We start from the raw sequence: 25,754 nt of genomic DNA on the forward strand, positions 1-25,754 counted from the left end.
GGCCTTCTGGATTCTGGTTTACATGAGTCCTTCAAAGCGCCTTTCCTGCGCACCTCCCCACCCCCACGTATCTTGCTCCCCAGATTTTTCAGTCTGTGTGCCATTCCTGACTCTAGGCAGCTATAGGCAATGTTTTTAAAGCCCCTTGAGAGTTCAAAAGGGGTAAGACAAAGGGAAACTTCTGGATTAAACTCTCAGAGAAATGCCAGACAGGTCAAAACACAACAGTGTGGTGAGAATGAGGTGCCCCTCCGGCACCATCAAGCCACACCAAGAAAACCAGCCACTGTCCCAAGTGCGGAAAGCAGGAACACCAAAAATTTCTCATGCAAGATGTAGTAGCCTCTTTATTAAGCACTCCTCCAGTTGTCTTAATTATATTCTCGAGTTTCAAAAATTAGATTCTCATAGTATTTGCCAGCTTCATGGTTGCCTCAGTAAAGGGAAAAGTCTTCGGAGCTCCCTACTCCACCATTTCAGTGAATGTCACTACATGGCATCTTACAAAGATGAGACTTTAGAGACGGAGGCCGCCAGGGGCTGGAGGCATGACGCCAACAGGGAGAGGAGTGGCAAGGGGAGGCAGCCCAGTGGTGGTGGAACTGCTCAGGATCTTGCCTATGGTGGTGAAGATGTGAACCTACACAAGTGATAAATTATTTAGAACTAAATACACACCCACCATACGGTACAAGTAAAACTGGGGAATGTTCAGTACACTGGTGGATTGTCTTAGTATCCTGATGGTGAGACGCTGTAGTTTTATGAATATTGTGGGGAAAAAAATTGGAGGAACAAGTGTACAAGCAACCTCTCTGTATCACTTAACAACTTCATGTGAATCTACAATTATCTCAAAAATTTTAAAGAAAAAATTCAGATTTAAGATGAAGTTTTAGAAATACATTATTCAACTTATTTTGCTTCTCCTTTTTACATATCCACAAGTCATATGATAGAAATTTATCTTTAAACTAAAATACCTCTTTTAATAAGTAAAATAAAATTCTCAAGAAAGCACCATAGTATAGCATAAACACACTGATCTTTTTTAGTGGCACATAAAATAATTGAACATCTCACAGTTAATGGAAACTTAGAATTTGATGATTTATGGTATGTTTGGAATGAGGTTTACTTACAGGTCCATTTTGGCTCTTGTCGCTAGCTTTGGCACAAACCATCAAAATGTCTGTAATAAGCAATGGCAGTAACTAGTAAAGGACAGTCAAGAAGCATATAGTAATTATCCACATTTCCGTTTACTAGATGTATAAGAAAATAAATTCAGGAACAATGGGAAAGTAATGTATGCAACTTTAATAAGAAATGAAATACAGATTACAAAATACTCCCATTTAATTTTGTACACCAATACTTCAATATTTTCACTCATTAAATAAAGCACATGTGACTCCAAATGTCAAAGAATGCTCTTGGTTTATGACTAAATCCTCTAAAGAATAAAAGGTTGGTGAGAACTTAAAATTGTTAAGGTATTATGACATTGTTTATTTAGCATTTAACACAGACATCAAATAATCATGGTTAATACCAATTTAAGCATTTACAGAATACTACTTAGGCCCAATACTGATGTATTAAATGAAAATATCATAGAAACTGGTATTTATGGGACCATATTATAAAGCAGATTTTTTTAACACTGAAACAAAGTTAAATGTACCTAAATGAGACATGAAGCTATTCTTGGTAATAGTACAAATTTTGTTGTATGGATATTACTATTTTTAAGTTTTCTCCCTTATATGAAACTACTGTAAGGAAAATTTAAGTATATTACAAGTCATGGATTGCTTTGTACATTCTATAAATAAACATATTAGTAACTAATATATTAAGGCCATAAATCAAGTCTTAGAGAAACTTTACTTTTATGTGTGTTACCAAGGTGAAGTCAGTCTACAGATGCAGAATAGGTTAACAGGAATACATTTTTTCTCTTACCAGGTTTTCATGGTTTTTTTTTTTTTTTTGGCGGGGGGATAGGATTTGGGGATAAGATTATTGAAAGCACCAGGGTTCAACAAATTTACATTTTTTCAAAGGAAAAATATTCTTTAAGAATGCAATGATGGCATAGAATTTTACTCTTATAGCATCAATCTTCAGATTAAAGTGACACTGTAATCATACTGTAAAGCTTTAGATAAGAATTTTAAGACACATCAATGACCACCGGTTTCAAACAAAGTGCCGTGATCAAACTATTTAACTGCCATTTTACCAAGCTTTTACAAACACATTCAGTCTTCACTGTCTGAGCAAATTAGTTTTAGCTTCTTCATAGTCCTCCATCTGTCTTTTAACATGACGCCTGTTCGGTTGTTGAATTTATAATGTAATAGTATTTTAGACCAGTGTCCCTCTCCGTATTTCCTCACACCAGATCTCAGATTCTTGTCTTCTTCCCAGAGCCATGCCTTATGATAAAATATAGAACAGTTATTCACAGAAATAAAATTCTTTAAAAAATTAAAGAACATACTATAAATCCAACTGTTTTTAATCAAAATAATATTAAAGTTTCTTTTTTTTTCTTAATGTTTATTTTTGAGAGAGAGAGACAGTGTGAGTAGAAGAAGGGCAGAGAGACAGAGGGAGACACAGAATCCGAAGCAGGCTCCAGGCTCTGAACACAGAGTCCGACACGGGGCTTGAACTCACGAACCACAAGATCATGACTGGAGCCAAAGTCGGACGCTTAACCAACTGAGCCACCCAGGCACCCCAGTATTAAAGTTTCTAAAGGAGGAAGAATTTGCATGTACATTTCTTACATTTCTGTAACAGCTTATAAGCTGTGGATCCATTTCACAGACAACAGAAGGTATACAAAATTTTACATAACATTTCAGAGGCTACCTAGACTCTCCTTTAAAATATCTATCATGGGGCGCCTGGGTGGCTCAGTCGGTTAAGCGTCCAACTTCGGCCCAGGTCATGATCTCACAGCTTGTGAGTTCAAGCCCCGCATTGGGCTCTGTGCTGACAGCTCAGAGCCTGGAACTGCTTCAGATTCTGTGTTTCCCTCTCTCTCTGCCCCTCCCCTGCTCACGCTCTCTCTTACAAAAAAAAATAAGTGTGAAAAAAAAAATCTATCACTTTTACAATCCCCAAGTTAAGAATTTCTGTTATGTAAGAAGTTGCTACAGTTTTGTTCAGTTTTTTAAGTTTATTTTTATTTATTTTGAGAAACAGAGAGCAAGCGGGGGAGGGGCAGAGAGAGAGAGGGAGACAGAATCCTAAGGAGGCTCCGTGCTGTCAGCGCAGAGCCCAGTGTAGGGCTTGAACTCACAAACCGTGAGATTATGACCTGAGCCAAAATCAAGAGTTGGATGCTCAACTGACTGAGCCACCCAGGCACTCCAGTTTTGTTTGGTTTTAAAAAGTATCGGGGTGCTTGGACGGCTCGATCAGTTAAGCTTTGGACTTCAGCTCAGGTCATGATCTCGTGGATCATGAGTTCGAGCCCCGCGTCGGGCTCTGTGCTGACAGCTCAGAGCCTGGAGCCTGCTTGGGATTCTGTGTTTCTCTCTCTCTCTGCCCCTCCCACTCATGTGTGCACTCCTTCTCTCAAAAATAAAAAAATAAACATTAAAAAAATAAAGAAAAAAATAAAAAGTAGTCATTGGTTTATGCAAATTTCAGATATACACCACAGCTTTCTTGTTCTAAGCTGAGCTAATTACTTTTAATAGAATGCACAGATGGTACCTCATACAACACAAAAGCTCAGATCTCTTAAAAAATAAATTAATATTCTCTGCCTGAATCCCCTTTAGGTTTCTGGGTACAAATTTAAACAGTATTTTCCAGTGGATCACATACAGCAGAGGTTAGCAAGCTACTGCCAAACTCCAGCCTTAGGCTGTTTTGCACTGACCAGAAGCTAACAACGGTTTTTACATTTCAAAATAAGGTTTTTAAAGAAGAAAAAAATATGTGACAGAAACAGTATATGGCCCATAAAGCCTATTAAAATATTCACTACCTGGCCCTGTGCAGAGTTTGCCAACCTCTCACCTAGAAGTTAGTTATAATTTTGTCAAGTGAAGGTTAACCTCAGTTTTTAACATTAAGTATTTAATTTTTTCTTCTTGAAAAAGAGTTACTTTAATTTGATGCATTATTACTCTGTGATTGTTTATGCCTTCTTTTGTTTGATCTGAATGTTTGGAATCTTGCAAACTTAATTTCATCTGTGATTTAAAGGCAATTTCATCTGTGTCTTGCAAAACATCATATGGAACATGTGATCATATAGCAAATAATAACATCATCTTTAAAAGTTTAAAGAGGCCCACTCCTACCTTCTATAAAAGGAGTTGATGCCATAATTGGCTTCACGGTGTCAGAACAAAAAGAAAACACAAGGACAGTACAATTTCATTTGAGTCTACTCTTTCGTTTCCTCTTTTTCGTTTCTTCATTTTCGATATCTGACTTCTTAGATTCCATTCATAATATCATATAATAAACAAAGGGTTTAAGATGACATTTTGGGACATAAAAAATCTGTATTTCTTGTACTTTTCTATCTTTTGCTTTCTTTTTTTTTAAGTTTATTTAATTATTTTGAGGGGGGGAACACGTGTGCGCATGAGCATGAGTGGGGGAGGGGCGGAGAGGGAGTGAGAGAATCTGAAGCAGGCTCCACAGAGTGTGGAGCCTGATGTGGGGCTTGAACCCATGAAACTGTTGAGATAATGACCTAAACCAAAGTTGGATGCTCAAACGAGTCACTGAGGCGCTCCTGCTTTCCTTGAAATATTATACATAGAATCAATAAAAAAAATGATAACAACCCTGGTCAAGCCCATAACCCACAAAATATAAAGAGCATATAACAAATTAAAACGCACCATTTTCTCTCCTATGGTTAAAAATGTTTTATGTAACTTATATTTGAAAATCGTATTGTCATTTTTAAGGTCTTTCAGAAGAAAAAACCAATGCTCTATAATGCCTTAAAATGATACTATTTATAGTACCAAAAAGCCCCCAGTTACAGTAATTCCCATTACATACCATCTCTGGGGAAAAAAGTCTTTGTTGTCGAAAGACATTTACTTTTACTCTTTAATAGAATACATTTACAAAAGGAAGTCTCTTTTTAACCTGTGACGATGGGGCACCTAGGTGGCTCAGTTGAGGTAGGCATCCAACTCTTCATTTCAGCTCAGGTCATCATCTCATGGTCAGGAGATCAAAGAGATCGAGGAGATCAAGCCCCAAGTGGGGCTCTGTGCTGGGTGTGGAGCTGGCTTAAGATTCTCTCTTTCTCCTTTCCTTCTGCCCCTGCCCTGCTTGTGCACATGTGCTCTCTCTCTCTCTCTCTCTCTCTCTCTCTCTCAAAAACCCATAAAACTGTGACGAGGCAGGCAGAAATACCTTTGTCTGTCTCACAGACAAATGCAGCAAGGAGAATCTGTCCAATCAGAAGAATGAAAACGTTAACACAAAATAAGATGAAATCTGTCACTCAACTGAAAAAAATTGTCCCACCAAAAAGCCAACAGTGGAAAGCTAAAAATAAAATGAGGTACTTGTGATAGACAAAGAATTCTTTTTTGGCAATAGTAAACAGTGACAGACAATACCATCTATGTTCTATTATTTAAATTATGTAGTTGATAACCCGTGTTTTTTTTAAAATACCAAAAAAAGAAAAAAACTTTTTTTTTTTTTATATATATATCTATAAATAACACGTACAATCTCATTTGGAATTGTTGCCAGAAGAACTACAGGGAAAGGTCAAAGTATGAGGCAGGGGTGCCTGGGTGGCTCAGGTGGTTAAGCGTCTGACTTTGGCCTAGGTCATGCATGATCTTGCCATTCCCGAGTTCGAGCCCAGCCTTGGGCTCTGTGCTGACAGCTCAGAGCCTGGAGCCTATTTCGGATTCTGTGTCCATCTGTCTGTCTGTCTGTCTCTCTGTTCCTCCCTCCCCTGCTCATACTCTGTCTCTCTCAAAAATAAACAAACATTAAAAAAAAAAAAATTATGAGGCAGATGGGCACCTGGTGGCTCAGCTGGTTAAGCGTCTGACTCTTGGTTTCAGCGCAGGTTGTGACCTCGTGGTTCATGGGATCAAGCCCCGAGTGGGGCTCTGTGCTGGCAGTGGGGAGCCTGCTCGGGATTTTCCCTTCCATTCTCTCTTCCCCTCCCCAGCTTGTGCTCACTTTCTCAAAATAAATTAATTAAAAAAAAAAAAATGTATGAGGCTGAGACTTCTAGTTCTGGGACATATAAAAAGCTTGGAAAGATCACTCCAGTTCTCAAAAGAAAAAAACTAAACTGAAAGTCAACGACTCTTTGTAGATCCACTAGAGAATTAATGCCAATAGGCAAACTGCTAACATAAAAACTAGAAAAACAAAAAGGGTGATATAGAGAATCACAGCTTATCAGGAAAAGAAGCTCACAGCTAGAGCCAGTACTGATAGAAACACGTAACTATGATGGGTGAAGTGATGGAGACTCACTGTGGACAAGTTTGAATTAAAAAACTCCAGGTGCCCACAACTCCAACTCATCTCCAGCCAACTCCAGCCCCCGCTAGAGGAAATAAAAGCTGAGAGGCACATTGGATGGTTTTAGCCCGGGACACAACTCAGTCAACGAATTAGAAAAATCACAAAACTATAGAATACTTCCCCTCCTCCTGCATCTCACCATGGTATCTGGGCTCCTGTAAAACAACTGCCTCAGCTGGAAAAACTGCTTCAAATTCTTACTAGGGAGTCTCTAGGGAAAACCAAAGACAGGAAGGGAGACAAAAATAAGGAAATATAATGAATACCTGTTTTTTCCTAGATTGACGTTTTCTGGAAGTTACTGGCTGACTGTTCAAAATGTGTCTTCTCTTGCTTTCAGTGGTTTGTCTGTTTTTTTCCTTTCCTCTACCTAAATGTAGAAATATAGTCATCAAAAACTGTGTCACATTAAAATAAAAAAGGGGATTATATTTTGAAAGTTTCCATGAAATTCCTATCTAGTATTTAGCTATTTTAAATAAAAGAACTCTGGCTGTTTAATTTTTTCCCCTTTGAATCTGGAAGCAGCATGGTACAATGCAAAGATCAGTTTCCGAAAATCATAGGGGGTATTGAATGCTGATGCTGACTCTTTTATATGTCTTTAAACAAGTTATTTTACCTCCCAGAACCATTTCTCATCATCTGCTAAAAAAAAAAAAAAAAAATTGAGTAATATTTATCTTACAGGATTGTTGAAATTTACTTAGGATAATGCTTAAGGAATATCTGACCTAGTGTAAGAATTGTAACCCTTCCCCATTCCTTCTTTTTTACATATAGTCAGTTTAGTAAGACAAAAATAAATGTACATGTTACTGAAAAGAAATAGAACTTAACTACTGAAAGAAAACTGTTTATGTAAAAACACTGAAAATCTCTACAAATAAAGAGTTTAGCAGGATGGTTGGATATAAGATCATTAAACAAAGCTCAATAGCATTTCTGTTTATTAGCAACAGTTAAAATAATTAAAACAAGCAAAAGATAATATATGCAATAGTAACAAAAAATACAATATTCTTATAAATAAATCTAGCAAAAGTAGTCAAAATCTGTATGTATAAATTATAAAGCTTTACTATGTATGTGTATATATATACACTACACATTATAAGAAAATATATGAGACAATCTAAATAAGAGAAATATGCTGCATAGGAAGACTTCATATAATATAGTCTATAACTAAAGTCTATAATTAACACTAATATATAATAACTGTGTCCATTTTTTCCAAAAGTATCTATTGTTTACAATGGAATTTCATCTTTTAAAATATTTTTTATTAAAACATTTTTTTCTAATGTTTATTTTTGAAGGAGAGAGAGAGAGAGAGAGAGAGAGAGCGCGCGAGTGGGAGAGGGGCAGAGAGAGAGAGAGGGAGACACAGAACCCGAAGCAGGCTCCAGGCTCTGAGCTGTCAGCACAGAGCCTGACATGGGGCTTGAACTCATGAACTGTGAGATCATGACCTGAGCCGGAGTCTGATGTTTAACTGACTGAGCCACCCAGGTGCCCCTAAAATATTTTTTTCTCGTTATTTATTTTGAGAGAGAGAGAGCATGCGAGCCTGTGTGAACAAGGGAGTGGCAGGGAGAGAGAATCCTCACTGTCAACACAGGGCCTGATGCATGGCTCCACGTCACAAACCATGAGATCATGCCTTGAGCTGAAATCAACAGTCAGATGCTTAACCACCCAGGTGCCCCTACAATGCAACTTCAAATAAAAATTTTAACAGGGTGTTTTGTAGAACTTAACAAGATTATTCTAAAATTATATGTGTTATGAGAAGTAGTCCGCCAATGGTCCTGAGCATCCCTTCAGTTTTTGCTGAATGTACAAGGCTTCTTTGTTTCCTGATACGAAGCAGTTTTGTAGTCAAATAGGCACCTAAGTAGGTCAAAGGAACCACAGCCTGAGCACCACATAACTACTCTTTCCTGCAGGGGTGTTTGGGCTGGGAGGGGGGTTGGGGGTGGGGGTGGGGAAGGTTGGGGGGAAACTAGCTTGTTCGCTATCATGTTTTGCTGCTTATTCAAAAAGTGCTAGGCCCTTGGCATCAAGTTCCTCAGTTACCATACAACCCATTGCCTGCACAGTGTCTATCTGGGGCCATTACACTGTCTATGGGACTTGGGATAAAGGAATCAGCACAACTATGTGGACGCCATGCTATTTGCTGTGCTATAACAAACTGTTTTGCTCTGACTTGTTAGGTCTTATTGTCTACTTGTGGCACCTGCAGAATCCTCTATGAAGTTGGGTTTTTTCCTGACAACACAGAAGACCAAAACACCGAGAACAGTCAAAATATTTCTGTAAGATGAAGGGAACTGCTCTATCACATAAGGAGTTATTATAAAACTACAGTAATTGATACAATATGGTATTGTTGCAGGAACAGACCGTATATTCTAGTCAGGCTCCAACCAGGAAAATGGAAAACACACTAGTTAAGAACAGAGATTTTCCTATTGCAAATTGTTTAAACAGGTGCTAGAGGACTATAAAAACAAAAAGGAAATTAACAAATTAGCAGAGATCAATAACTAAATTAATCATTACAGTTGGAGGTCTCAGTATTCTCTTTCAGAAACTGGTGGAACAAGTAGGCAAAAATAAGCATACCCAAATCGGAACAGCACTATGAACCAACTTGACCTAACTGACATTTTACAACACTCCATTCAACAACAGAATTCACATTCTTCTCAAGTGTACATCAACACTCACCAAGACAGACCATATTACGCACCATAAAACAAATAACTTAAAAAAAGAAAGAAATCCTACAAAGTATTTTCTCAGTCCCGAACAGAATTAAATTGGGAAGCAATAAGAGAAAGATTATCTGGAATACCTTTCAATATTTGGAAATTAAACAAAGAACTTGTAAATAGGCCATAAGTCAAAGAAAAAGTCTTAAGGGAAATGAAAAAATATTTTGAACTAAATGAAAAAACAACATCTCAAAATCTGTGGGATAAAACTAAAGCAGTAATTAAAGGGGAATTTATAGTATTAAGTGCAAATATTAAAAAAGACCTGTGAATCTAGAAATAAAGGCAACTCATATACAAAGTGGGCAGAAAGTCAGGTTGGCATCAGACTTGTCCACAGCAGCCCTCACAAAGTAAAAAAATAATGAATTGATATCCATAAAGTTATAAAAAAAACTATTTCCAAAGAATATTACATTTAGCCAAATTTCCCTTTAAGCAAAAAACACTACACATTCAAGATATAGCATAGATCCCTACGTCAATGGCATTGCACTAACACTGTATGGGGACAGATGGTAACTACCCCTAGGGTGAGCATAGCATAATGTATGGAGTTGTTACAGTAACTATGCTCTATACATGAAACTAATGTAACATTCTGTGTCAACTATATTTCAATTAAAAAAAAAAAAAAAAAAAGAGGTCCTCCTAGAGGGGAGGCTAACAGAGCAAAGTAGAGCTAAGAGACACAGAGGAAGCAGGTATGATGAAAATGCTTAAGGAGCAGGATCCAGCCACACCTGAAGGCGATGTATATCTGAACTTAGAAGTATCATGAGCAAGTAAATTCCCTTTCTCATCCCAAAAAGAAAAAAGAATAGACATTCTCAGTGATGTAAATCTTTAGAAATTATAACACCTATAATCCCATCTTTAAAAAACCATAGCCAAGGGGTGCCTGGGTGGCTCAGCCGGTTGAGCATCTGACTTCAGCTCAGGTCATGATCTCACAGTTTGTGGGTCCAAGCCCTGCACAGGGCTCTGTGCTGACAACTCAGAGCCTGGAGCCTGCTTCGGATTCTGTGTCTCCCTCTCTTTGTTCTTCCCCCACTCACGCTCTGTCTCTGTCTCTGTCTCTCCCTCAAAAATAAATAAAGATTAAAAAACCATAGCCAAACAAGAGTTAAGGAATGGGGACATCATGGTCAAAGGGTCAGTAGTAAGCAATAAATCAATTTAAATACAGATTAAACTACTTTGGGAATTATGGCTAGAAAAGAATGCTACAAACTTTGAACATATGAAATGAAACTAAGAAAAACTGGGTAACTGGGGGAGATCTTTTTTTTTTTTTTGCTAATCTCACCCTTTTTAAATAAAAATCAATCAACAGTCTAAAGTTTAAATCTATGATTACAGAGGCAACCTGACCCAACCTCTCGAAGCAGTTCATATTCTTTATCCTTCATTTTGGAGGAATCATATAGATTACTGATATACTTCTTATGAAACATGAAGTATTTACATAAAGTCAGTGAATTTTTCAGTTTCATTCTTTAGAAACTAAACGTAAATAAATTAAAAAAAAAATTTTTTTTTAATGTTTATTTATTTTTCCAGAGAGAGATTAACAGAGTGTGAGCAGGGAAGGGGCAGAGAGAGAGGAAGACACAGAACCCGAAGCAGGCTCCAGGCTCTGAGCTGTCAGCACAGAGCCTGACGCGGGGCTCAAACCCATGAACTGTGAGATCACGACCTGAACCGAAGTCAGACGTTCAACCAACTGAGCCACCCAGGTGCCCCTGAAACTAAATGTAAATATATTTTAAAGTAACATGTAACTTGATCACATTTTTCTAAATTTTTATTTGGCTATCTATTCTTCCACTGAAGTAGTCTAGCCCAGCAATTAAAGGTATGGGCTATTCAGTCAGAATGTCTAATTTCACCTGTCTGGCTCAGTTGCTAAGAACATGAAACTCTTGATCTTGGCAACATGAGTTCAAGCCCCACATTGGGCACAGAGTTTACTTAAAAAAAAGAACATCTAATTTCAAATTCTATTTCTGTTCACTGTTTCTGTGACCACGTGCAATTTACTTAATCTCTTTTTGTATCAGCTTCCCCACCTGTAAAATGGGGATGATAAAAAAAAAAAAGCACTTGTAAGACTGCTGAGAATTAAATGAGTTTACATACAGAAAGCTTTTAACTCAAATACTAATCATCACCTCACTGAGTGCTGGTAAGTTTTTTCTGCACAGAAAGAATTTAGGGGATTTTTTTTCTTTCAAGTTTTCTGAATCACTTGATTTTTTACAAGTACATGGCAGTTTTACAAATCTGAAAAAAAATTTTTTTTAAAAAGGTGTTTTAAAAATTTTTGAAAAAAACTGTTTAGCACAAACAAAACTAATATCCTCTAACTATGAAGAGAGGATACTGCATGCCTTTTAACCAAACTGGAAGGTTAAAAAAAAAAAAAATAATGTGTATGTATGTATTACTAACGTAACAAAAAGTCAAGAAATGTACAAAAACACATAAGATCTTCCAGGCTCAACATTCACAGTCACTGTCAAACCACTCTGCAATGAGGTTATTTATTTATAGTTCTCAGAGTTTAGCCACTGATCAACTATTTAGAATGTAAAAAAGTATATGTTTCCATTTCTTTGAGTTTTGTATTATGAAATTAAAAGTCCAGAATCCCAAATTATTTTAGTTTATAATTGATTCCTATTTTGCGGCAATAGATGCAGAACAATTTTGGAACAACATGAAGCCAAGTATTTCTTTGAGTTTAACTTTGCCATCTTTAAAATGAGGATGATAATAGTATCTATGAATGTAAACATTTCAGAGCTGCAATTTACAAATATCAATGAATACCAGCCCTGTCATCAGCCATCAGCTATGAATAAATTTATCCATTTAGTACCTACTGCAGCCCCACTCTGTCCCTGGCATCAAGCTGGCACATCTACTAGTGTTCTATGGATCAGTAAACAATACTGTGCAGCAACAGTTTAAATATCCTTACATTCATTCATACAGTACCCAGAACATAGTGTAGGTTCAATAAACATTTGCTGAATGAATATATACCAAGAAGAAACTTACAATCAAATTGTAATTTAAATAATTATGGACTGCTTTCAAGATTTTTTGATTCTTGTTGCTTGTTTTTTAAATCCAGCGATGCCTTTTTTGAGAATAAATTCTAAATGCAATGAAGAGGGTAGCTAGATTCTACAGTCAATCCTCATTATTCATGGGTTCTGTAATTGTGAATTCACCTCCCTACTAATTACCTGTAACTCAAAAATCAATACGTAGAGTGCTTTTGTGGTCACTGCAGAACAACAAAAAATTTAACTCCCCTGAAGTGTACGTTCCTAGCTGAGGTTAAGCAAGGTGAAGCTCTGTCTTTCATGTTTTAGCTCTGTTATAAATAATTGTCTTTTTTACACTCTATTTAATGCTACATTTTGTGTTTTTGGGTAATTTTGCTGTTTAAAAATGGCTCCCAAAAGCGTTGTGGAAGTGCTGTCTAGAGTTCCTAAGTGCAAGAAGACTGTAATGTTCCCAAAAGAAAAAATATGTGTGTTAGGTAAGCTTCATCCAGGCATGAATTACGGTGCTACTGGCCATGAGTTCAAGGTTAATGCATTAACATTACATATTAAAGTGTCTTTAAACAGAAACATATAAACACACTGAACAAGGTTATATATTTACCAGGTAACAAAACTGTGGTGACAAGAAGCTCAAAAGAATCTGGTCTTGTAATTCCCCTGTAATGGTTCAGTATTCACTAATCATGGTGACTTCATAGAACATAACTACCATGATCACAACTATACGTTTCAGGTAAGTAACTACCTCAAGTTCCTGAATAAAGTTAAGGTAGAAAAGCAGTGTACCAGCATAGCAAAATTAAACTAGGCAATCAGAACGGTTAACTTTCTAAATTAATCACTAACTTTTTAAATTAACTCTATGAGGTTATGACATCTAATCCTCTGTTTCAGTTTTCTGAAGTGTGTCTGTGTGCTGTGGTGGGAAGGTCAAAGGCTGGATCACTTTCAAGGACACCTCAATTCTCCACTTCTAAAAACTGTAATAAGAGTACTCACTTTGAAGAGTTTCCACTCTTTCCTCTTTCTTATTAAAATCTTGCTGTCGGCTTCTGTGTTTCCATTTAGATAGAAAGAGATTCTTGTGAGACCTAAATTAAACATAAAAGCATAGAAAAGCTATAAAAAGGGTAGATGATTGGTCTTAACCTCTGTTCTAGGACCTTCTACTTTGGCCTTTTTCCTTTGGTGCTCTCCTTGCTGAGTGCCCCATCTTAACCTTGGCCTCTTAAGATTTTTGTTGTCTTTACTTCCCTCTCTTCCCATCACTTATTTCTTCCATCTCATCTACTTAGAACTCTAGATTCTTTTGGCCTTCTAATTAGATGAAGAAAAAAAAAAAAAAACACCTCAGACTATCAGCTATGAACTTTCATTCTTTCCCATGCCTTTTAAGTTTATTTCCCAAAAGAGAAATTCCAAAATTCCTTTACACATAATGGCAGGTATCACTTATCTTTATAGCTTCCAAAGAGAGCTTTTCTGACAGGAAGGCTGGAAATACAGAATGTGGCAAAATTTTTTGACAACCCTGCAAAGTTGTTATTATTTCAGTTTTATAAAGGAGCTAGTTTAGATGAAAAAAGTAGCTCATCTAAGCCTAGGAAATGATTTTATCACCACCTAAAATCTCTATTTTTACCCCGCAACCTGCTAATCCTTTCTCTCCCTTCCAGAACTTTCTATCGTGCTCTCTGGAATGCTGTTTTCAATCTCTTCACCAGTTCCCCCACCTCTCCCCATTGTCTAAAAACTAGCTCCCTCTTAGGGAGGGCTCTGGTATCCCAAGGCCCTCCAGACTGGGCTGGCTCCTGAAGGGCTAGGAGGCAGCCTTTTGGTGCCCAGCCTCCTGGCTGCAACAAAGCTGGGGAGCAGGCCTGCTTAAGTACAGCAGGCTTAATCTTCTTCCTTCTATGACCCCAGGGTCCCAGAGATGGGTCTCTATACTTTTCATTTCCTAATGAATGCCTGCTTCCATAGAAACCTTAGCCCTTGCAGTTCATGCCACTGACGTGTACCACCTGCTACCATTCTTCAGGATCATTCACTATCCTTGTAAGCACTTCCTATCATTAACAGATCTTTCTCTACCCCCAAGTGATGCCTTTATCATGTTATTTCAGTGTTCGCATCCCAAATGCTCCATTTCTGAAATCATTCATGTAGACTTCCTGCTCTCTGAATATGTTAGATTGTCTGTTACGAAATTTCTAGTAAATTAAACACACTTTTTCAAGTAATTTCATAAAATCAGAATTTGGGATATTCATCAGAAATGTAATCAACCCCCTAGCAACAGATCCTTGTTTCTGGGCCAGAATAAGAGTTTGTTAAACATCTGCTTTAAGTTCAAGCACTCCCTATATGTGTCTACCAAAAATGGCCTTGTGGAAACAATGTGTGACAACCCAGGATCCCAGAGGCAGGTCTCTATAGTTTTGAATTTCAAGACATGTCAGGGTCTTGAATATCTGTTGAGGTAAGCAGGCACCTGCAATATTCTCTAAATCACACCATTTATATGACAGTTATAACATATTTAGGTCTGCATGAAGTGCCTCAATCAAAGATTTTAAAGACAGAGAAGAAAAATGTCAATTTACTTCACCTCAATAAAGATACTGTACCCTCTGAGGATTCAGTTCCAGCAGACTTTTTGTCAGTAGTAACACTTTAAAAGAAAATTTGTAAGAATATAAACAAAAGAAACTTTTCACAAGGATAATACTATATAATCAAGTCATACTTCAATTTATACAAAATATCTTTGAAAAGAAACCCTGGTAACATTAGGACATAAAGATAGTCCATTACAACATGGATAATTTCTGCCCAGATATGAGACCAGATAGATATTAAATTAAGCTTTCATAAACATACATCAAGCAAAGTTAATGTACTCCAGCATTCATGTCACTTTCAAAAACTCTCCCATGGATCCTTATCTCCATGAATGCAAGTATAATTTCTCGCCCTCCCCACGAGTCTCCAACTGAACTTTTTAACAAATTCATCTCTTTTGCTGAAGTTAAACTTAAGCTTCCACAAAAAAAGCATGACCATTTACATACCTCTGTGTCTTCACTGGAACTGTTCTTTTCTCCTAAAATGACACTTCCTCCTCAACCAACTGTAAAAATCCTAACTATCCTTCAAGGCCCTGCTCAATGCTCACCCCTCCTTGAAGCTAACCATCTCAACTTCTTTAGCATTTAAGTCTATCTATAAATTTTAACAACAAACTAGGTACTGTTCGTGTTTCATGTCTGTACTTCTCAATGCCTTGAAATAGTTTATAAGCTTTATCAGAGCAAAGTTGGCATCTACCATTGATAACATGAAGGCTTCATCTTTTGTCTGATTTCACAATCACACTTTTGATTCTATCCTTGTTCACTTATGTTCTGCTAACTTTTGTCCTCATATTGATAAATCTGATGTTTTACTTGTCCTGATCCTATTTGCTTCTAGAATGGTTTTGATAATTGCTTGGTTCTTGATCTTTATTTTGTCTCTAGTTTTAGTTTTGCTCCCCATGTTTAGTGCATTGCAAGTTCTAATGTATGCCTCGTAATGAACTAAATACCAAGGATACAAGGCTAACTAAGAACCTTTAAAGGATCCTCAATCTGGTGAGAAATACAGAAAAGTAAATAGGTATGTTACTATCCAAGATAAGTCCTTTTACAGAGATATGACTCAATGCTGTGGGAGCACAGAAGTGATGACTGATCCAGAGATCAGGTGATGTTTTGAGCTAGAACTTGAATGGCAAGTAAGGGCATGCCTTGGAGAGAACAGAAAGAAGGGAATTCAAAATTAAAGCAAGAGACCAGGCATGAAAAAGCTTGTCATATTTGAGGGTCAGGACTAAGTTCTGTGTTGCTAGAAAGTACCATGTATGTGGGTAGGGAGAGGTTAATGCTTAAGGGTAAGGTTGTATGTGAAGAAAACAGAAAGTGGGGGGATGTAAGGCTTTGCAAGCCATGGCAATAAATTCTAACTAGAAAACAGAAAGCCAAAAGAGATTATTAAGCTGGAAAGTGATTTAAACAGATTTATTTTTATGGGATGCTAACTCTAGAAATCATGTCAAGGATGGATTTGTATGGTACAGAGCTAAGTAATAACCTAGGACACAAGTGATAAACAATATATTAAAGAAGCATGGAGATGGGATTCATAACACTTGGGGAGTTAACTGGATGTATGAGGAGAGTCAGGGTACAGAGACAGATGAGAATATCAAGAGTTCTGTTTACACACAATGATTAAACTGTGTCTTGTGTAAGAGGACATTTGAAATAAGTGGATAGTACTATATGACAGGAAATGTATTCATCACCTGCATAAATCACGGCAAGTTTTAATTTTATTTTAAAGCAGCACTAGCCTGAGCAAGAAGGCTAGGCCACCGGAATGTATTGGGTCTCAGTATTATCACTAAACTGTGATATACTAAACAAAATAAAATAAATGAGCCAATAAAAATGAAAGGCCTAGGGGGCACCTGGGTGGCTCAGTCGGTTGAGCGCCCAACTTCGGCTCAGGTCACGATCTCATGGTTTGTGGGTTTGAGCTCCACATCAGGCTCTGTGCTGACAGCTCAGAGCCTGGAGTTTGCTTCAGATTCTGTGTCTCCCTCTCTCTGCCCCTCCCTTGCTTGTGCTCACTCTCTTGGGCTCTCTAAAATAAACATTAAAAAATTAAAAAAAAAAAAAGATCTACTTCTTAAAATGGATCTTAGAAAATCATAAGACTTTAATAGAGTTTTTAGGGAGATGAACCAGTAAGGGAGCAGATCACATTAATAGGCAGGGACAAGCAGGAACTATAAGACAACTAAGCTTAGTCCTGAGGTCTATCCAACTTGAACCCCAATCCCCATCTCTAAATAAGTAGTTAAGATGAGGAACCTGCAGCATTCAAGTGATGGCCAGCCCCCCCCCCCACTACCCCCCCGCCAAAACGAGAGACACTACATCGTTGCAAAATACATCCATCTGGAGACGACATGACTATCTGGCCATGGGTTAAGGGTGGAAGAATAGAGGGAATGGACCATAAGTTCAACAGAAAAGAACTTTATCATGGTAGAGTGTATCTTCTTCAATAAGGTTAGTTCCTAAAGCCAAGACAAAAGGTAAAAATTACCCTTGAAAATCTCTAAAACATAATTTTGGAGACTGAACTTGTCTCTCAATACAGTAGTCCCCCTCATCTGTAGTTTCGCTTTGCACAGTTTCAGTTACCCCCGATCAATTGCATCTGGGAGCAGATGATCGTCCTCCTGAGGATCTTATCAGCCAAATACTACATCACAGTGTCTGCGTCATTCCCCTCACTTCACCTCATCACCTATGCATTTCATCAGCTCACATCGTCACTAGAAGGGGAAGTACAGTACATGAAGATGTTTTGAGACCACATTCACATAACTTCTGTTCCAGTAGATTATTGTGGTTCATGTCTCACTGTATTTAATTTATAAACTAAGCTTTATCATAGGTATGTATGTATAGATAAAAACATAGCATATTTAGGGTTTGGTACTTTCTGTAGTTTCAGGCCTCCACTGAGGGGTCTTAGAACACATTCCCATGGATAAGAGGGATTACTATGTGTAGGACTAACATAGCCTACTTCCCTCCCGCGTTGGAGCAAATCCCAATTTCTTCAGTTGAGCACCAGATGAAGTGGTTAGCTTAAGGTTAAAGATGTAGGAACAGTATCTTAAAATACTAGAATAATCCTCAGGATAGTGAGTCACATGATGAAGGCATGTGGGATCTGAGAACTAAGGGGTACAGATGATTCAAGTTTCCAACTTCAACACTGTTCCAGAGCACACGTTGCCTTAGAATGGTAAATGGTATTACTCATACCATTTAAACTGTACTATTTCCGCTGAACACATATAACAGTGTACATAAAACATGAAGTAACTGTACAGTACTTCAAATATCCAAATGTTAACAATCAGTAAAACATACCCTCTAAAATAATAATTTTTGTTAAAAATGGCTCACTAGCAACACTTTCACATAAAGATATTGTATCCATGAGACAAAAAATATATTAATGAATTTACAAACCTTTTTCCTACATCCAAATTAGCTTCAGTTTCCATTTCAATACTGTTGCCATCAGGTTTCTCTTGAGAAGTTGTTCTTGCTCTTTTACTTTCCACTACTTTTGCTGCTGCCTTAAAAAATGGGGTTGTGAAAGAGGAAGGAATTCATGAAGCCATTGTGAACAAAGAGCATTAAAATTAAGCCTTCTAATTCCTTGAGTCATAACCAAAGTATCTGTTGACAGGTCAATAAAGGGACTGCGCTGTATTTTTCTCCAGGAAGTATGATATCAATAGCAGCTGCATTACTTACCTGCTTGGTTTTTAAGCCTTATGGAGAAGGTCTTTCCTTGTACATGTATTTCATATATAAAATGCTTGCTAGGCAATATTAAGATAAAGGGTTACTTAAAAAAAATAAATAAATAAAAGTTCCAGATATTTTAAGACAAAACCCCCTTACTCATTGCTCCACTGAGGATAAAATGTCACAAAAAAATTTTTTTAAAGGCCTTTCTTCAGTCCAATTTTACTTTTTACAAAAAAATGCAAAAATTTTCTTTAACCTATTTTTCCCAACTTTTTATTTTGAAAAATTTGCCCAACTCTTATTTTAAAAAATTTAAAAAATACTGCGAAGATCACTGATAAACTCTTGAGATTCACTAATTGTAACGTTTTGCCATTCTTCTACAAAATCACTAAATAAAATTCCAATTAGTTTTTAAGGATTTCTATTCCAAGTATTCTCCTTTATTATAACAATTTATCCTTAGCTTATTGTTCGAGTCTCTTTGAAATACGCATACCTTCATAAGAAAGGCTGATGCTTTTTCACTTATTACACAATTCACATAACTCTTAATTTTCTCCATCATGTGGTTGTAGCTGAAGTGCTGAAAAATGGAGTGGAATGTATCTCTCTGAGAGATTACCATAAGCAATTTCCTTTTTAAAGGCTAAAGAAAACAGGAAAAACATATTAATACATAAATCACAAATAAGATATTACAAATTTTGTCACATGTTATTTAATTTAAAAAAGTCACATTATAAACTCAGGGATACAGGAGATTTTAAAAAATTCTGTTTCAAATTGCCCACCAATATATTTTTTCTTACTTAAAAAAAAAAAAAACTACATTGTATTTCACACACATAACAAAAAGATTAAAAAATAAATTATGAACCTGAATGTCCACTGCCAAGTTTATGGAAGTAAAACATCATCTGTACAACTAAAGCTCTTGTTTATTACCAAAATGATTGCACCTCCAGCTTCTCCTCTGCTCAAGGTAACCATTATCCTGAATATAGAATTTATCATATTCATGCATTCCTTTAAACTTGCACTATGTATGTATGCACCCATAAATATATGGTACTGTTTAGCATAGTGTATTTTCTGAAACTTGCTGTATTTTGCTCAGCTCTGTGACACTTATTCATGTTGATAATATTTTTATAGAATTAGCTACTTTTACTGCTGCACAATATTCCACTGATCAAAAATACATTTATTCATTTATTCTTCCAGCCTTTTGAAAGCAGTTAGAGGCTATTTTCTATTACTGCAGCACTGGTAAACATTTCTCTACATGTCTTCTTGCGCACATTACAAGTTTTTCTTAGACATCAGTTCTTTGAAGGCTGGTTGCACAATTAAAGCTAGAGAGCTTTCAAAAAATTCTACTTCTCAGGCTCTATTCCAGACCAATTGTCTTAGTGGGGCCTGTTTTTTGTTTGTTTGTTTTTAAATAAAACTTCATGGCTTTTAAAATGTGCAGTAAAAATAAAAAGTTACTCCAGGGTATTTATCTAGAAGTAGAATTGCTGGAATGCATACTTACAGATTTTACTAAAATGCTCTCCTAAGTACTAATTTACATACACCACTGAGAGAAAGGTATGGCAGCCTTACCATTTCTCCACTCTTTGGGCCAGCTGTTGGTATTCTAAGATATTTTAATTGTTGCCAGTCTGAGGTATAGGAAATACTATTTCAATATATTACTTGGGATTGCCTTGATTACTCATGATAGTGAGATTAAGTGCTTCCTCTTATGCTTCCTGGTTGTAAGGAAGGTTTCCCCTTCTGTGAGGTAGAGTGGAGTTTTCAGTAGCCTCACAGGGCTAAGGCAAAAAAAAGTGGGGGCAGGAAACTCAAACATATCAGGCTTTCAGCTGAGATCTCTGGAGGGTTACACCCTAGGAACAGGGCCAAATTAGAGAAAAACTAAGTCTAAATAAAACTACAACCTACTCTTGACCTAGCTCAGTCCCTCAAGTGGATTAAGGTGACCACTCTTCTACTCTATACCAGCATAGGAAAAGGTGCTCAACTTCACTATTCATGAGAGACAGAGAAACTAAAACCCAACGTGATAGTACTACATATTTGCCAGCATACTAAAAGGAAAACAACAGAGAAGGTCTGTGAAGCAACTGGAACTCTTGCACACTACTGAAGGAACTGATATAACCACTTTGGAAAACCATTTGGCAGTTATCTACTAAAACGGAGTATGTGCATACCTTATAACCCACCAAATCATTCTTAAGTATATACCCAACAGAAACACATACATTTATTCTACAAAAGACGTGTAAAAGGAATGTAACAGCCAAAAACTGGAAACAACTCAAATGTTTCTCAACAGTAGAATGGGTAAGTTGCATATTCCAACAATGGAACAATGGAAATAAATGAAATATTGTTAGAAGCAACACCATGGATCAATCTTATATAAACTTGCTATATGACTGTAATATATAAAGTTTGGAAACATGTAAAACTAATCTTGGATGTTACAAGTCAGGGTAGTGGTTATCCTTGAGAAGGTAAGATAGTGACTGGAGGGTGCTGGTGATGTTCTTTTCCTTGATATAGGGGCTCATCACACAAGCATGTTTCTTTTGTGAAAAGACATCTATTTATACATTGATGGTATATGTATGCTACTAAAGGTATACTACTGTTCAATAAAAAGTTCACTAAAAAAATACGTAAAAAAACAGGGTGCCTGGGTGGCTCAGTCAGTTAAGTGTCTGACTTCGGCTCAGGTCATGATCTCACGGTTCATGAGTTCGAGCCCCGCATCGGGCTCTGTGCTGACAGCCTGGAGCCTGCTTCGGATTCTGTATCTCCCGCTCTCTCTGCCCCTCCCCCACTCGCAAGCTCACTCTCTCTCTCTCTCTCTAAAATATATAAACATTAAAAATTTTTTCAAAAAAAAATACAATTATCTTTTATTTCTTTAAATAAACTTAATTTATTCCAACACTGTAATACTGAAAGACAAGTTCTACTGACCTTAACATTACATTACACATACACACAAAAACTACTAATGATCACATAAGAGACTTCTAAAAAATAATTATGTTTCCTATACCCATGCTACCCAATATGGTAGCCATCAGCCAAAATGTAGCTACTGGGCCTTTGAAATGTGAGACCTGAATTTAGACATAAGTATAAAATACACATCAGATTTCAAAGAGTCAGTACAAAAAGGAGAGTGTAAAATATCCCGTCAATACTTTTTTATGTTGATTAAATGCTGAAAATGATGCTTTGGGATATATTGGGTAAAATGAAATATTAAAATTTGTTTCAGTCGTTTGACTTTTTTTAATGTGGCTATTAAAACACATATGTGACTTGCATTATTTTTCCCTTGGACAGCACTGTTCTATCCTGTTTAAAAGAGAAAGCACCCCCTTCTTCCTCCAGTGTTCTTTGAATCTACCTCACTCCATACAGACAGTTCTAAAATTCTGACTGTAGGGCGCCTGGGTGGCTCAGTTGGCTAAGCGTCTGACTCTTGGTTTTGGCTCAGGTGATGGGTCTCACAGTCCGTTGGAGCCCTGTGTTGGGCTCTGCACTGAGAATGGAGCCTGCTTGGGATTCTCTCTCTCCCTCACTCTCTGCCTCTCCCTGGCTCATGCACACACACTCTCAAAATAAATAAACTTTACAAAAAAGAAAAGAAAAGAAAATTATGGTTCCAGTTTGACCAACTACCTCATAAGAATTTGGGTCATCAAATATTCTTTCAAAGACTTCTTCTGCTTCTTTAAAATTGCCATTTTCCATACAAACAGCTATCGCCTAAAAGATAGGATGACAAATACATACCTTAGGCTGCTTTTTAAAAACGTATAATTGTGGTTTAATATTGAAGTAAGTCCTGTTAAATCTAAACGACTTCACTAAAAAATGTGATAAATGATTTAAAATACCTTTTCAAAGATGAAGTAACTGTGGTTTGAAAAGGATGTAACAATTTTTCATTGGCCCCTTGTATCTTTACTAGTAAATGCCCAGCATTCTACCTCTTTCGAATTTAGGCCAATTAAAAGCAGACATTAAGGGGTGCCTGGGTGGCTCAGTTGGTTGAGCATCTGATTCTTGATTTTGGCTCAGGTCATGATCCCAGCATTGTGGGCTCGAGCTCCACGCTGGGCTTTGCACTGAGCATGGAGCCTACTTAAGCTTCTCTCTCTTTCTCCCTCAGCCCCTCTTCCCCACTCACACGCTCTAAAATAAAATAAACAACCAAAAAAGCAGACATAAATAAATAAATTAGGAGCTACATTATGTACGCTTAGGGCCCACCTAAATATTAATATGAGCAAAAGGGAAATGAGAGAGGAGGTGGATGGTGTTTCTGATGATTAGGATGTGTAAAATTAGTTAGGATCCTTAAAAATCTCTAATAGAAACCTAGGAAACCAGATGCTTCTGAATAATCATTTTATAAACTGATATTTTATATTTCTGATATTTTATGGTAAGATATGGGACTAATATTACCATCTGGATAGTTTTGTAAACTTTGGCAAGCTATTTAACCTCATGTGCCTCAGTTTCCTTGTATGTAAAACAGTGTGTAAATAATAGTACCTATATCATAGGGCTATTGTAAGGATTAGACTTCTATGTGAAAAGTGCTTAGAATAGTACGTGACGAATAGCAAGCAATATATTATATTTGCTATGAATTTATGGTAACCTGCTCAACTTTACCTTAGTATATTAATGATGGCCTGCTTCCTCTAGAATCCCCTCCAAAAACTGGGATAACATGACAAAGCTCTTCATCCCAGGCTGAAATTCTTAAAAGTAGCAGTTATATTTTGGCCTGTTCTCTTCTGGTCTTAATTCCACTTGGCAATCAACACACTAACAATAATTCATTTTTGGGAAGGTGAGCTTTCATCTGGAGTTTTTTCTCCTACCCAACCATAAAATAATTTTCTAAAACTGAGGAAAAATTTATTTAACTAGAACAATCCTTAGTATTTGCTTTGCCCGTTAGCAAAACATATTTTCCCTGCTACTGTATCTTTGAATGACTTTTTTGGCTCTCACTCTTTAATAGGTTACTCCTAAAACTCCCTCTACATAGTTAAAATTTTACATTCCCTTATTCACAAAAACCTATGAATTTCTTATCAAATATTCTGTTTTTCATATTTGTAATTTTTAATAGAAATTGAGACAGTACAAACTACTGATTTTTGAAAGTTGCTTTGTGATCTTTAAACTGATGCAGTGTATTTTCTCAAGTGGGGGCAATATATATATACATACTTAGGTAGCAAACATTAAGTCCCAACTCTCAGGGCTTGTGTCAAAGAATATAAACCAGAGGTCAAATTTCTGAAGAGAGTAAGTATATTAAATTTTACTTTGGGTTTACCGCCCAACTTCTATTAAGTAGCTCTTAATTGCTCTAGATGTTGTGTGCTTCGATTCTACAATAATAATAATAATAATAATAATAATAATAATAATAATAAAGTAATACTTATACCTGAATTTTAATTAAATTCTGTATTTCTTCATGAAGTTTGTCATGTTCGTTTTCAATTGAGGCCCAAATCATCAGGGCGGATTCCAAGGGTGTAATTCGTTCATCACTTTCAAACTGTGCATCTTTTAAAACCAGAACAAAAATAAGTAATTAAGGAAGCTGAATAGAACTTTACTTTGGTCAATTTTTAATGAATTCAGTTCTTTAAATGTTTACGGAGTATATACTCTGTGCTAGGCAGTATTCCTGTACACAACAGTTTAGGCAAGTGATTTGATTCAAGTTAATTTCCTTTTCTTCCTTTGAAAAATTTGAAGGAGCATGCAATTTAAATGTTAGGAGTTTCAACGATTTCTACTTTATTTCCTGTTGTCTTCTAATTGTGTCTTCAACATTTTGATAATTTACTTAATGTTTACTTATTTTGAGAGAGAGAGAGAAAGACAGAGAATCAATCCCAAGCAGGCTCTGCATTGTCAGCACATAGCCTGATGTGGGGCTCAATCCCACAAACTGTGAGATCATGACCTGGGCCGAAATCAAGAGTTTGACGCTTAACTGACTGAGCCACCCAGGCACCCCTCCAACGTTTTAAACATAAAAATTTATTAATTTGTAGAGTAAGTCTTTTTATATTCCCGGCCCTGTGCCAGGTACTTAGGATACGACCAGGAAGAAGAAATGGTTCCTGCCCTTATGAAACCCGACTACTAGCTATGAAGAAAGACAAACTGATGTGACTGGTACTTTATTAGAATTATGTATTATGCCAGCGCTTCTCAGCTCTAGCTATACCTCAGAATCATCAGAGGAGCTTTAAAAAACTACAGGGATGCCTCTACAGAGTCCGACTCTTGATTTTGGCTCAGGTCATGATCTCACAGTCAGGATGTGAGATCAAGCCCCAAGTCGGGCTCCGCATTGAGCGTGGAACCTGCTTGAGATTCTCTCTCTCTCTGCCCCACCTCTGTGTGGTGTCTCTCTCAAAGTAAATATACAAAATAAAATGCAAATAACCTAGACCCATCCTTTAGAGATTGATTTAATTAGTACGAGGTAGAGCCCATGCATCTGTATTTCCCAAAAACCCTCTAGGAGGGTCTAGTGTATATGAGGAATAGAATATCAACTCTACGAAAGGATACTAGAAGAGAATCCTTCATGGAAGAGAAACAATCCAAACTGGGACACTGAGGACAAATAGGAGATAACCAAGTGAAGAGGATAAGGATGGGAAGGAGAACATTTCAGGAAGACAGCAGCACAACAAAAGGCAGAGGAGTACAAAAGATATTCACACTCATAGTCCACACATATTAACGTCCTATTACATGTTAGGCACTATGCTAAGTGGTTAACATGCAGTAGCTCCTTTATCCACACAATTTCTTTAAAAGGGCATACAACGTTATCAACTTTGTCTTTTATA

The 25,754-nt window shown here is 36.8% G+C and overlaps 1 protein-coding gene across 4 annotated transcripts in view; it reads right to left on the reverse strand.

Annotated features, from left to right (window-relative positions):
- Positions 1–1,300: 1,300 nt before the first annotated feature.
- TERF1 (telomeric repeat binding factor 1) overlaps positions 1,301–25,754 on the reverse strand; it is a 34,292-nt gene continuing 9,838 nt past the window's right edge. Inside the window, exons 3-10 of one of the 4 annotated variants that reach the window (XM_040487599.1) lie at positions 24,326–24,447; positions 22,531–22,617; positions 19,313–19,462; positions 18,526–18,635; positions 15,039–15,101; positions 13,430–13,521; positions 6,828–6,931; positions 1,301–2,444 (exon numbers count right to left, since the gene is read on the reverse strand). In XM_040487599.1, coding sequence (XP_040343533.1) covers positions 2,268–2,444; positions 6,828–6,931; positions 13,430–13,521; positions 15,039–15,101; positions 18,526–18,635; positions 19,313–19,462; positions 22,531–22,617; positions 24,326–24,447 — 905 coding nt within the window. In that variant the 3' untranslated portion in view covers positions 1,301–2,267. The remainder of the gene's footprint in view (positions 2,445–6,827; positions 6,932–13,429; positions 13,522–15,038; positions 15,102–18,525; positions 18,636–19,312; positions 19,463–22,530; positions 22,618–24,325; positions 24,448–25,754) is intronic. The other 3 variants (XM_040487602.1, XM_040487600.1, XM_040487601.1) reach the window with 3 other exon arrangements.

This window comes from Herpailurus yagouaroundi, unplaced genomic scaffold, assembly GCF_014898765.1.
Source record: "Herpailurus yagouaroundi ecotype Mexico unplaced genomic scaffold, PumYag 165, whole genome shotgun sequence".
Taxonomy (NCBI): domain Eukaryota; kingdom Metazoa; phylum Chordata; class Mammalia; order Carnivora; family Felidae; genus Herpailurus; species Herpailurus yagouaroundi.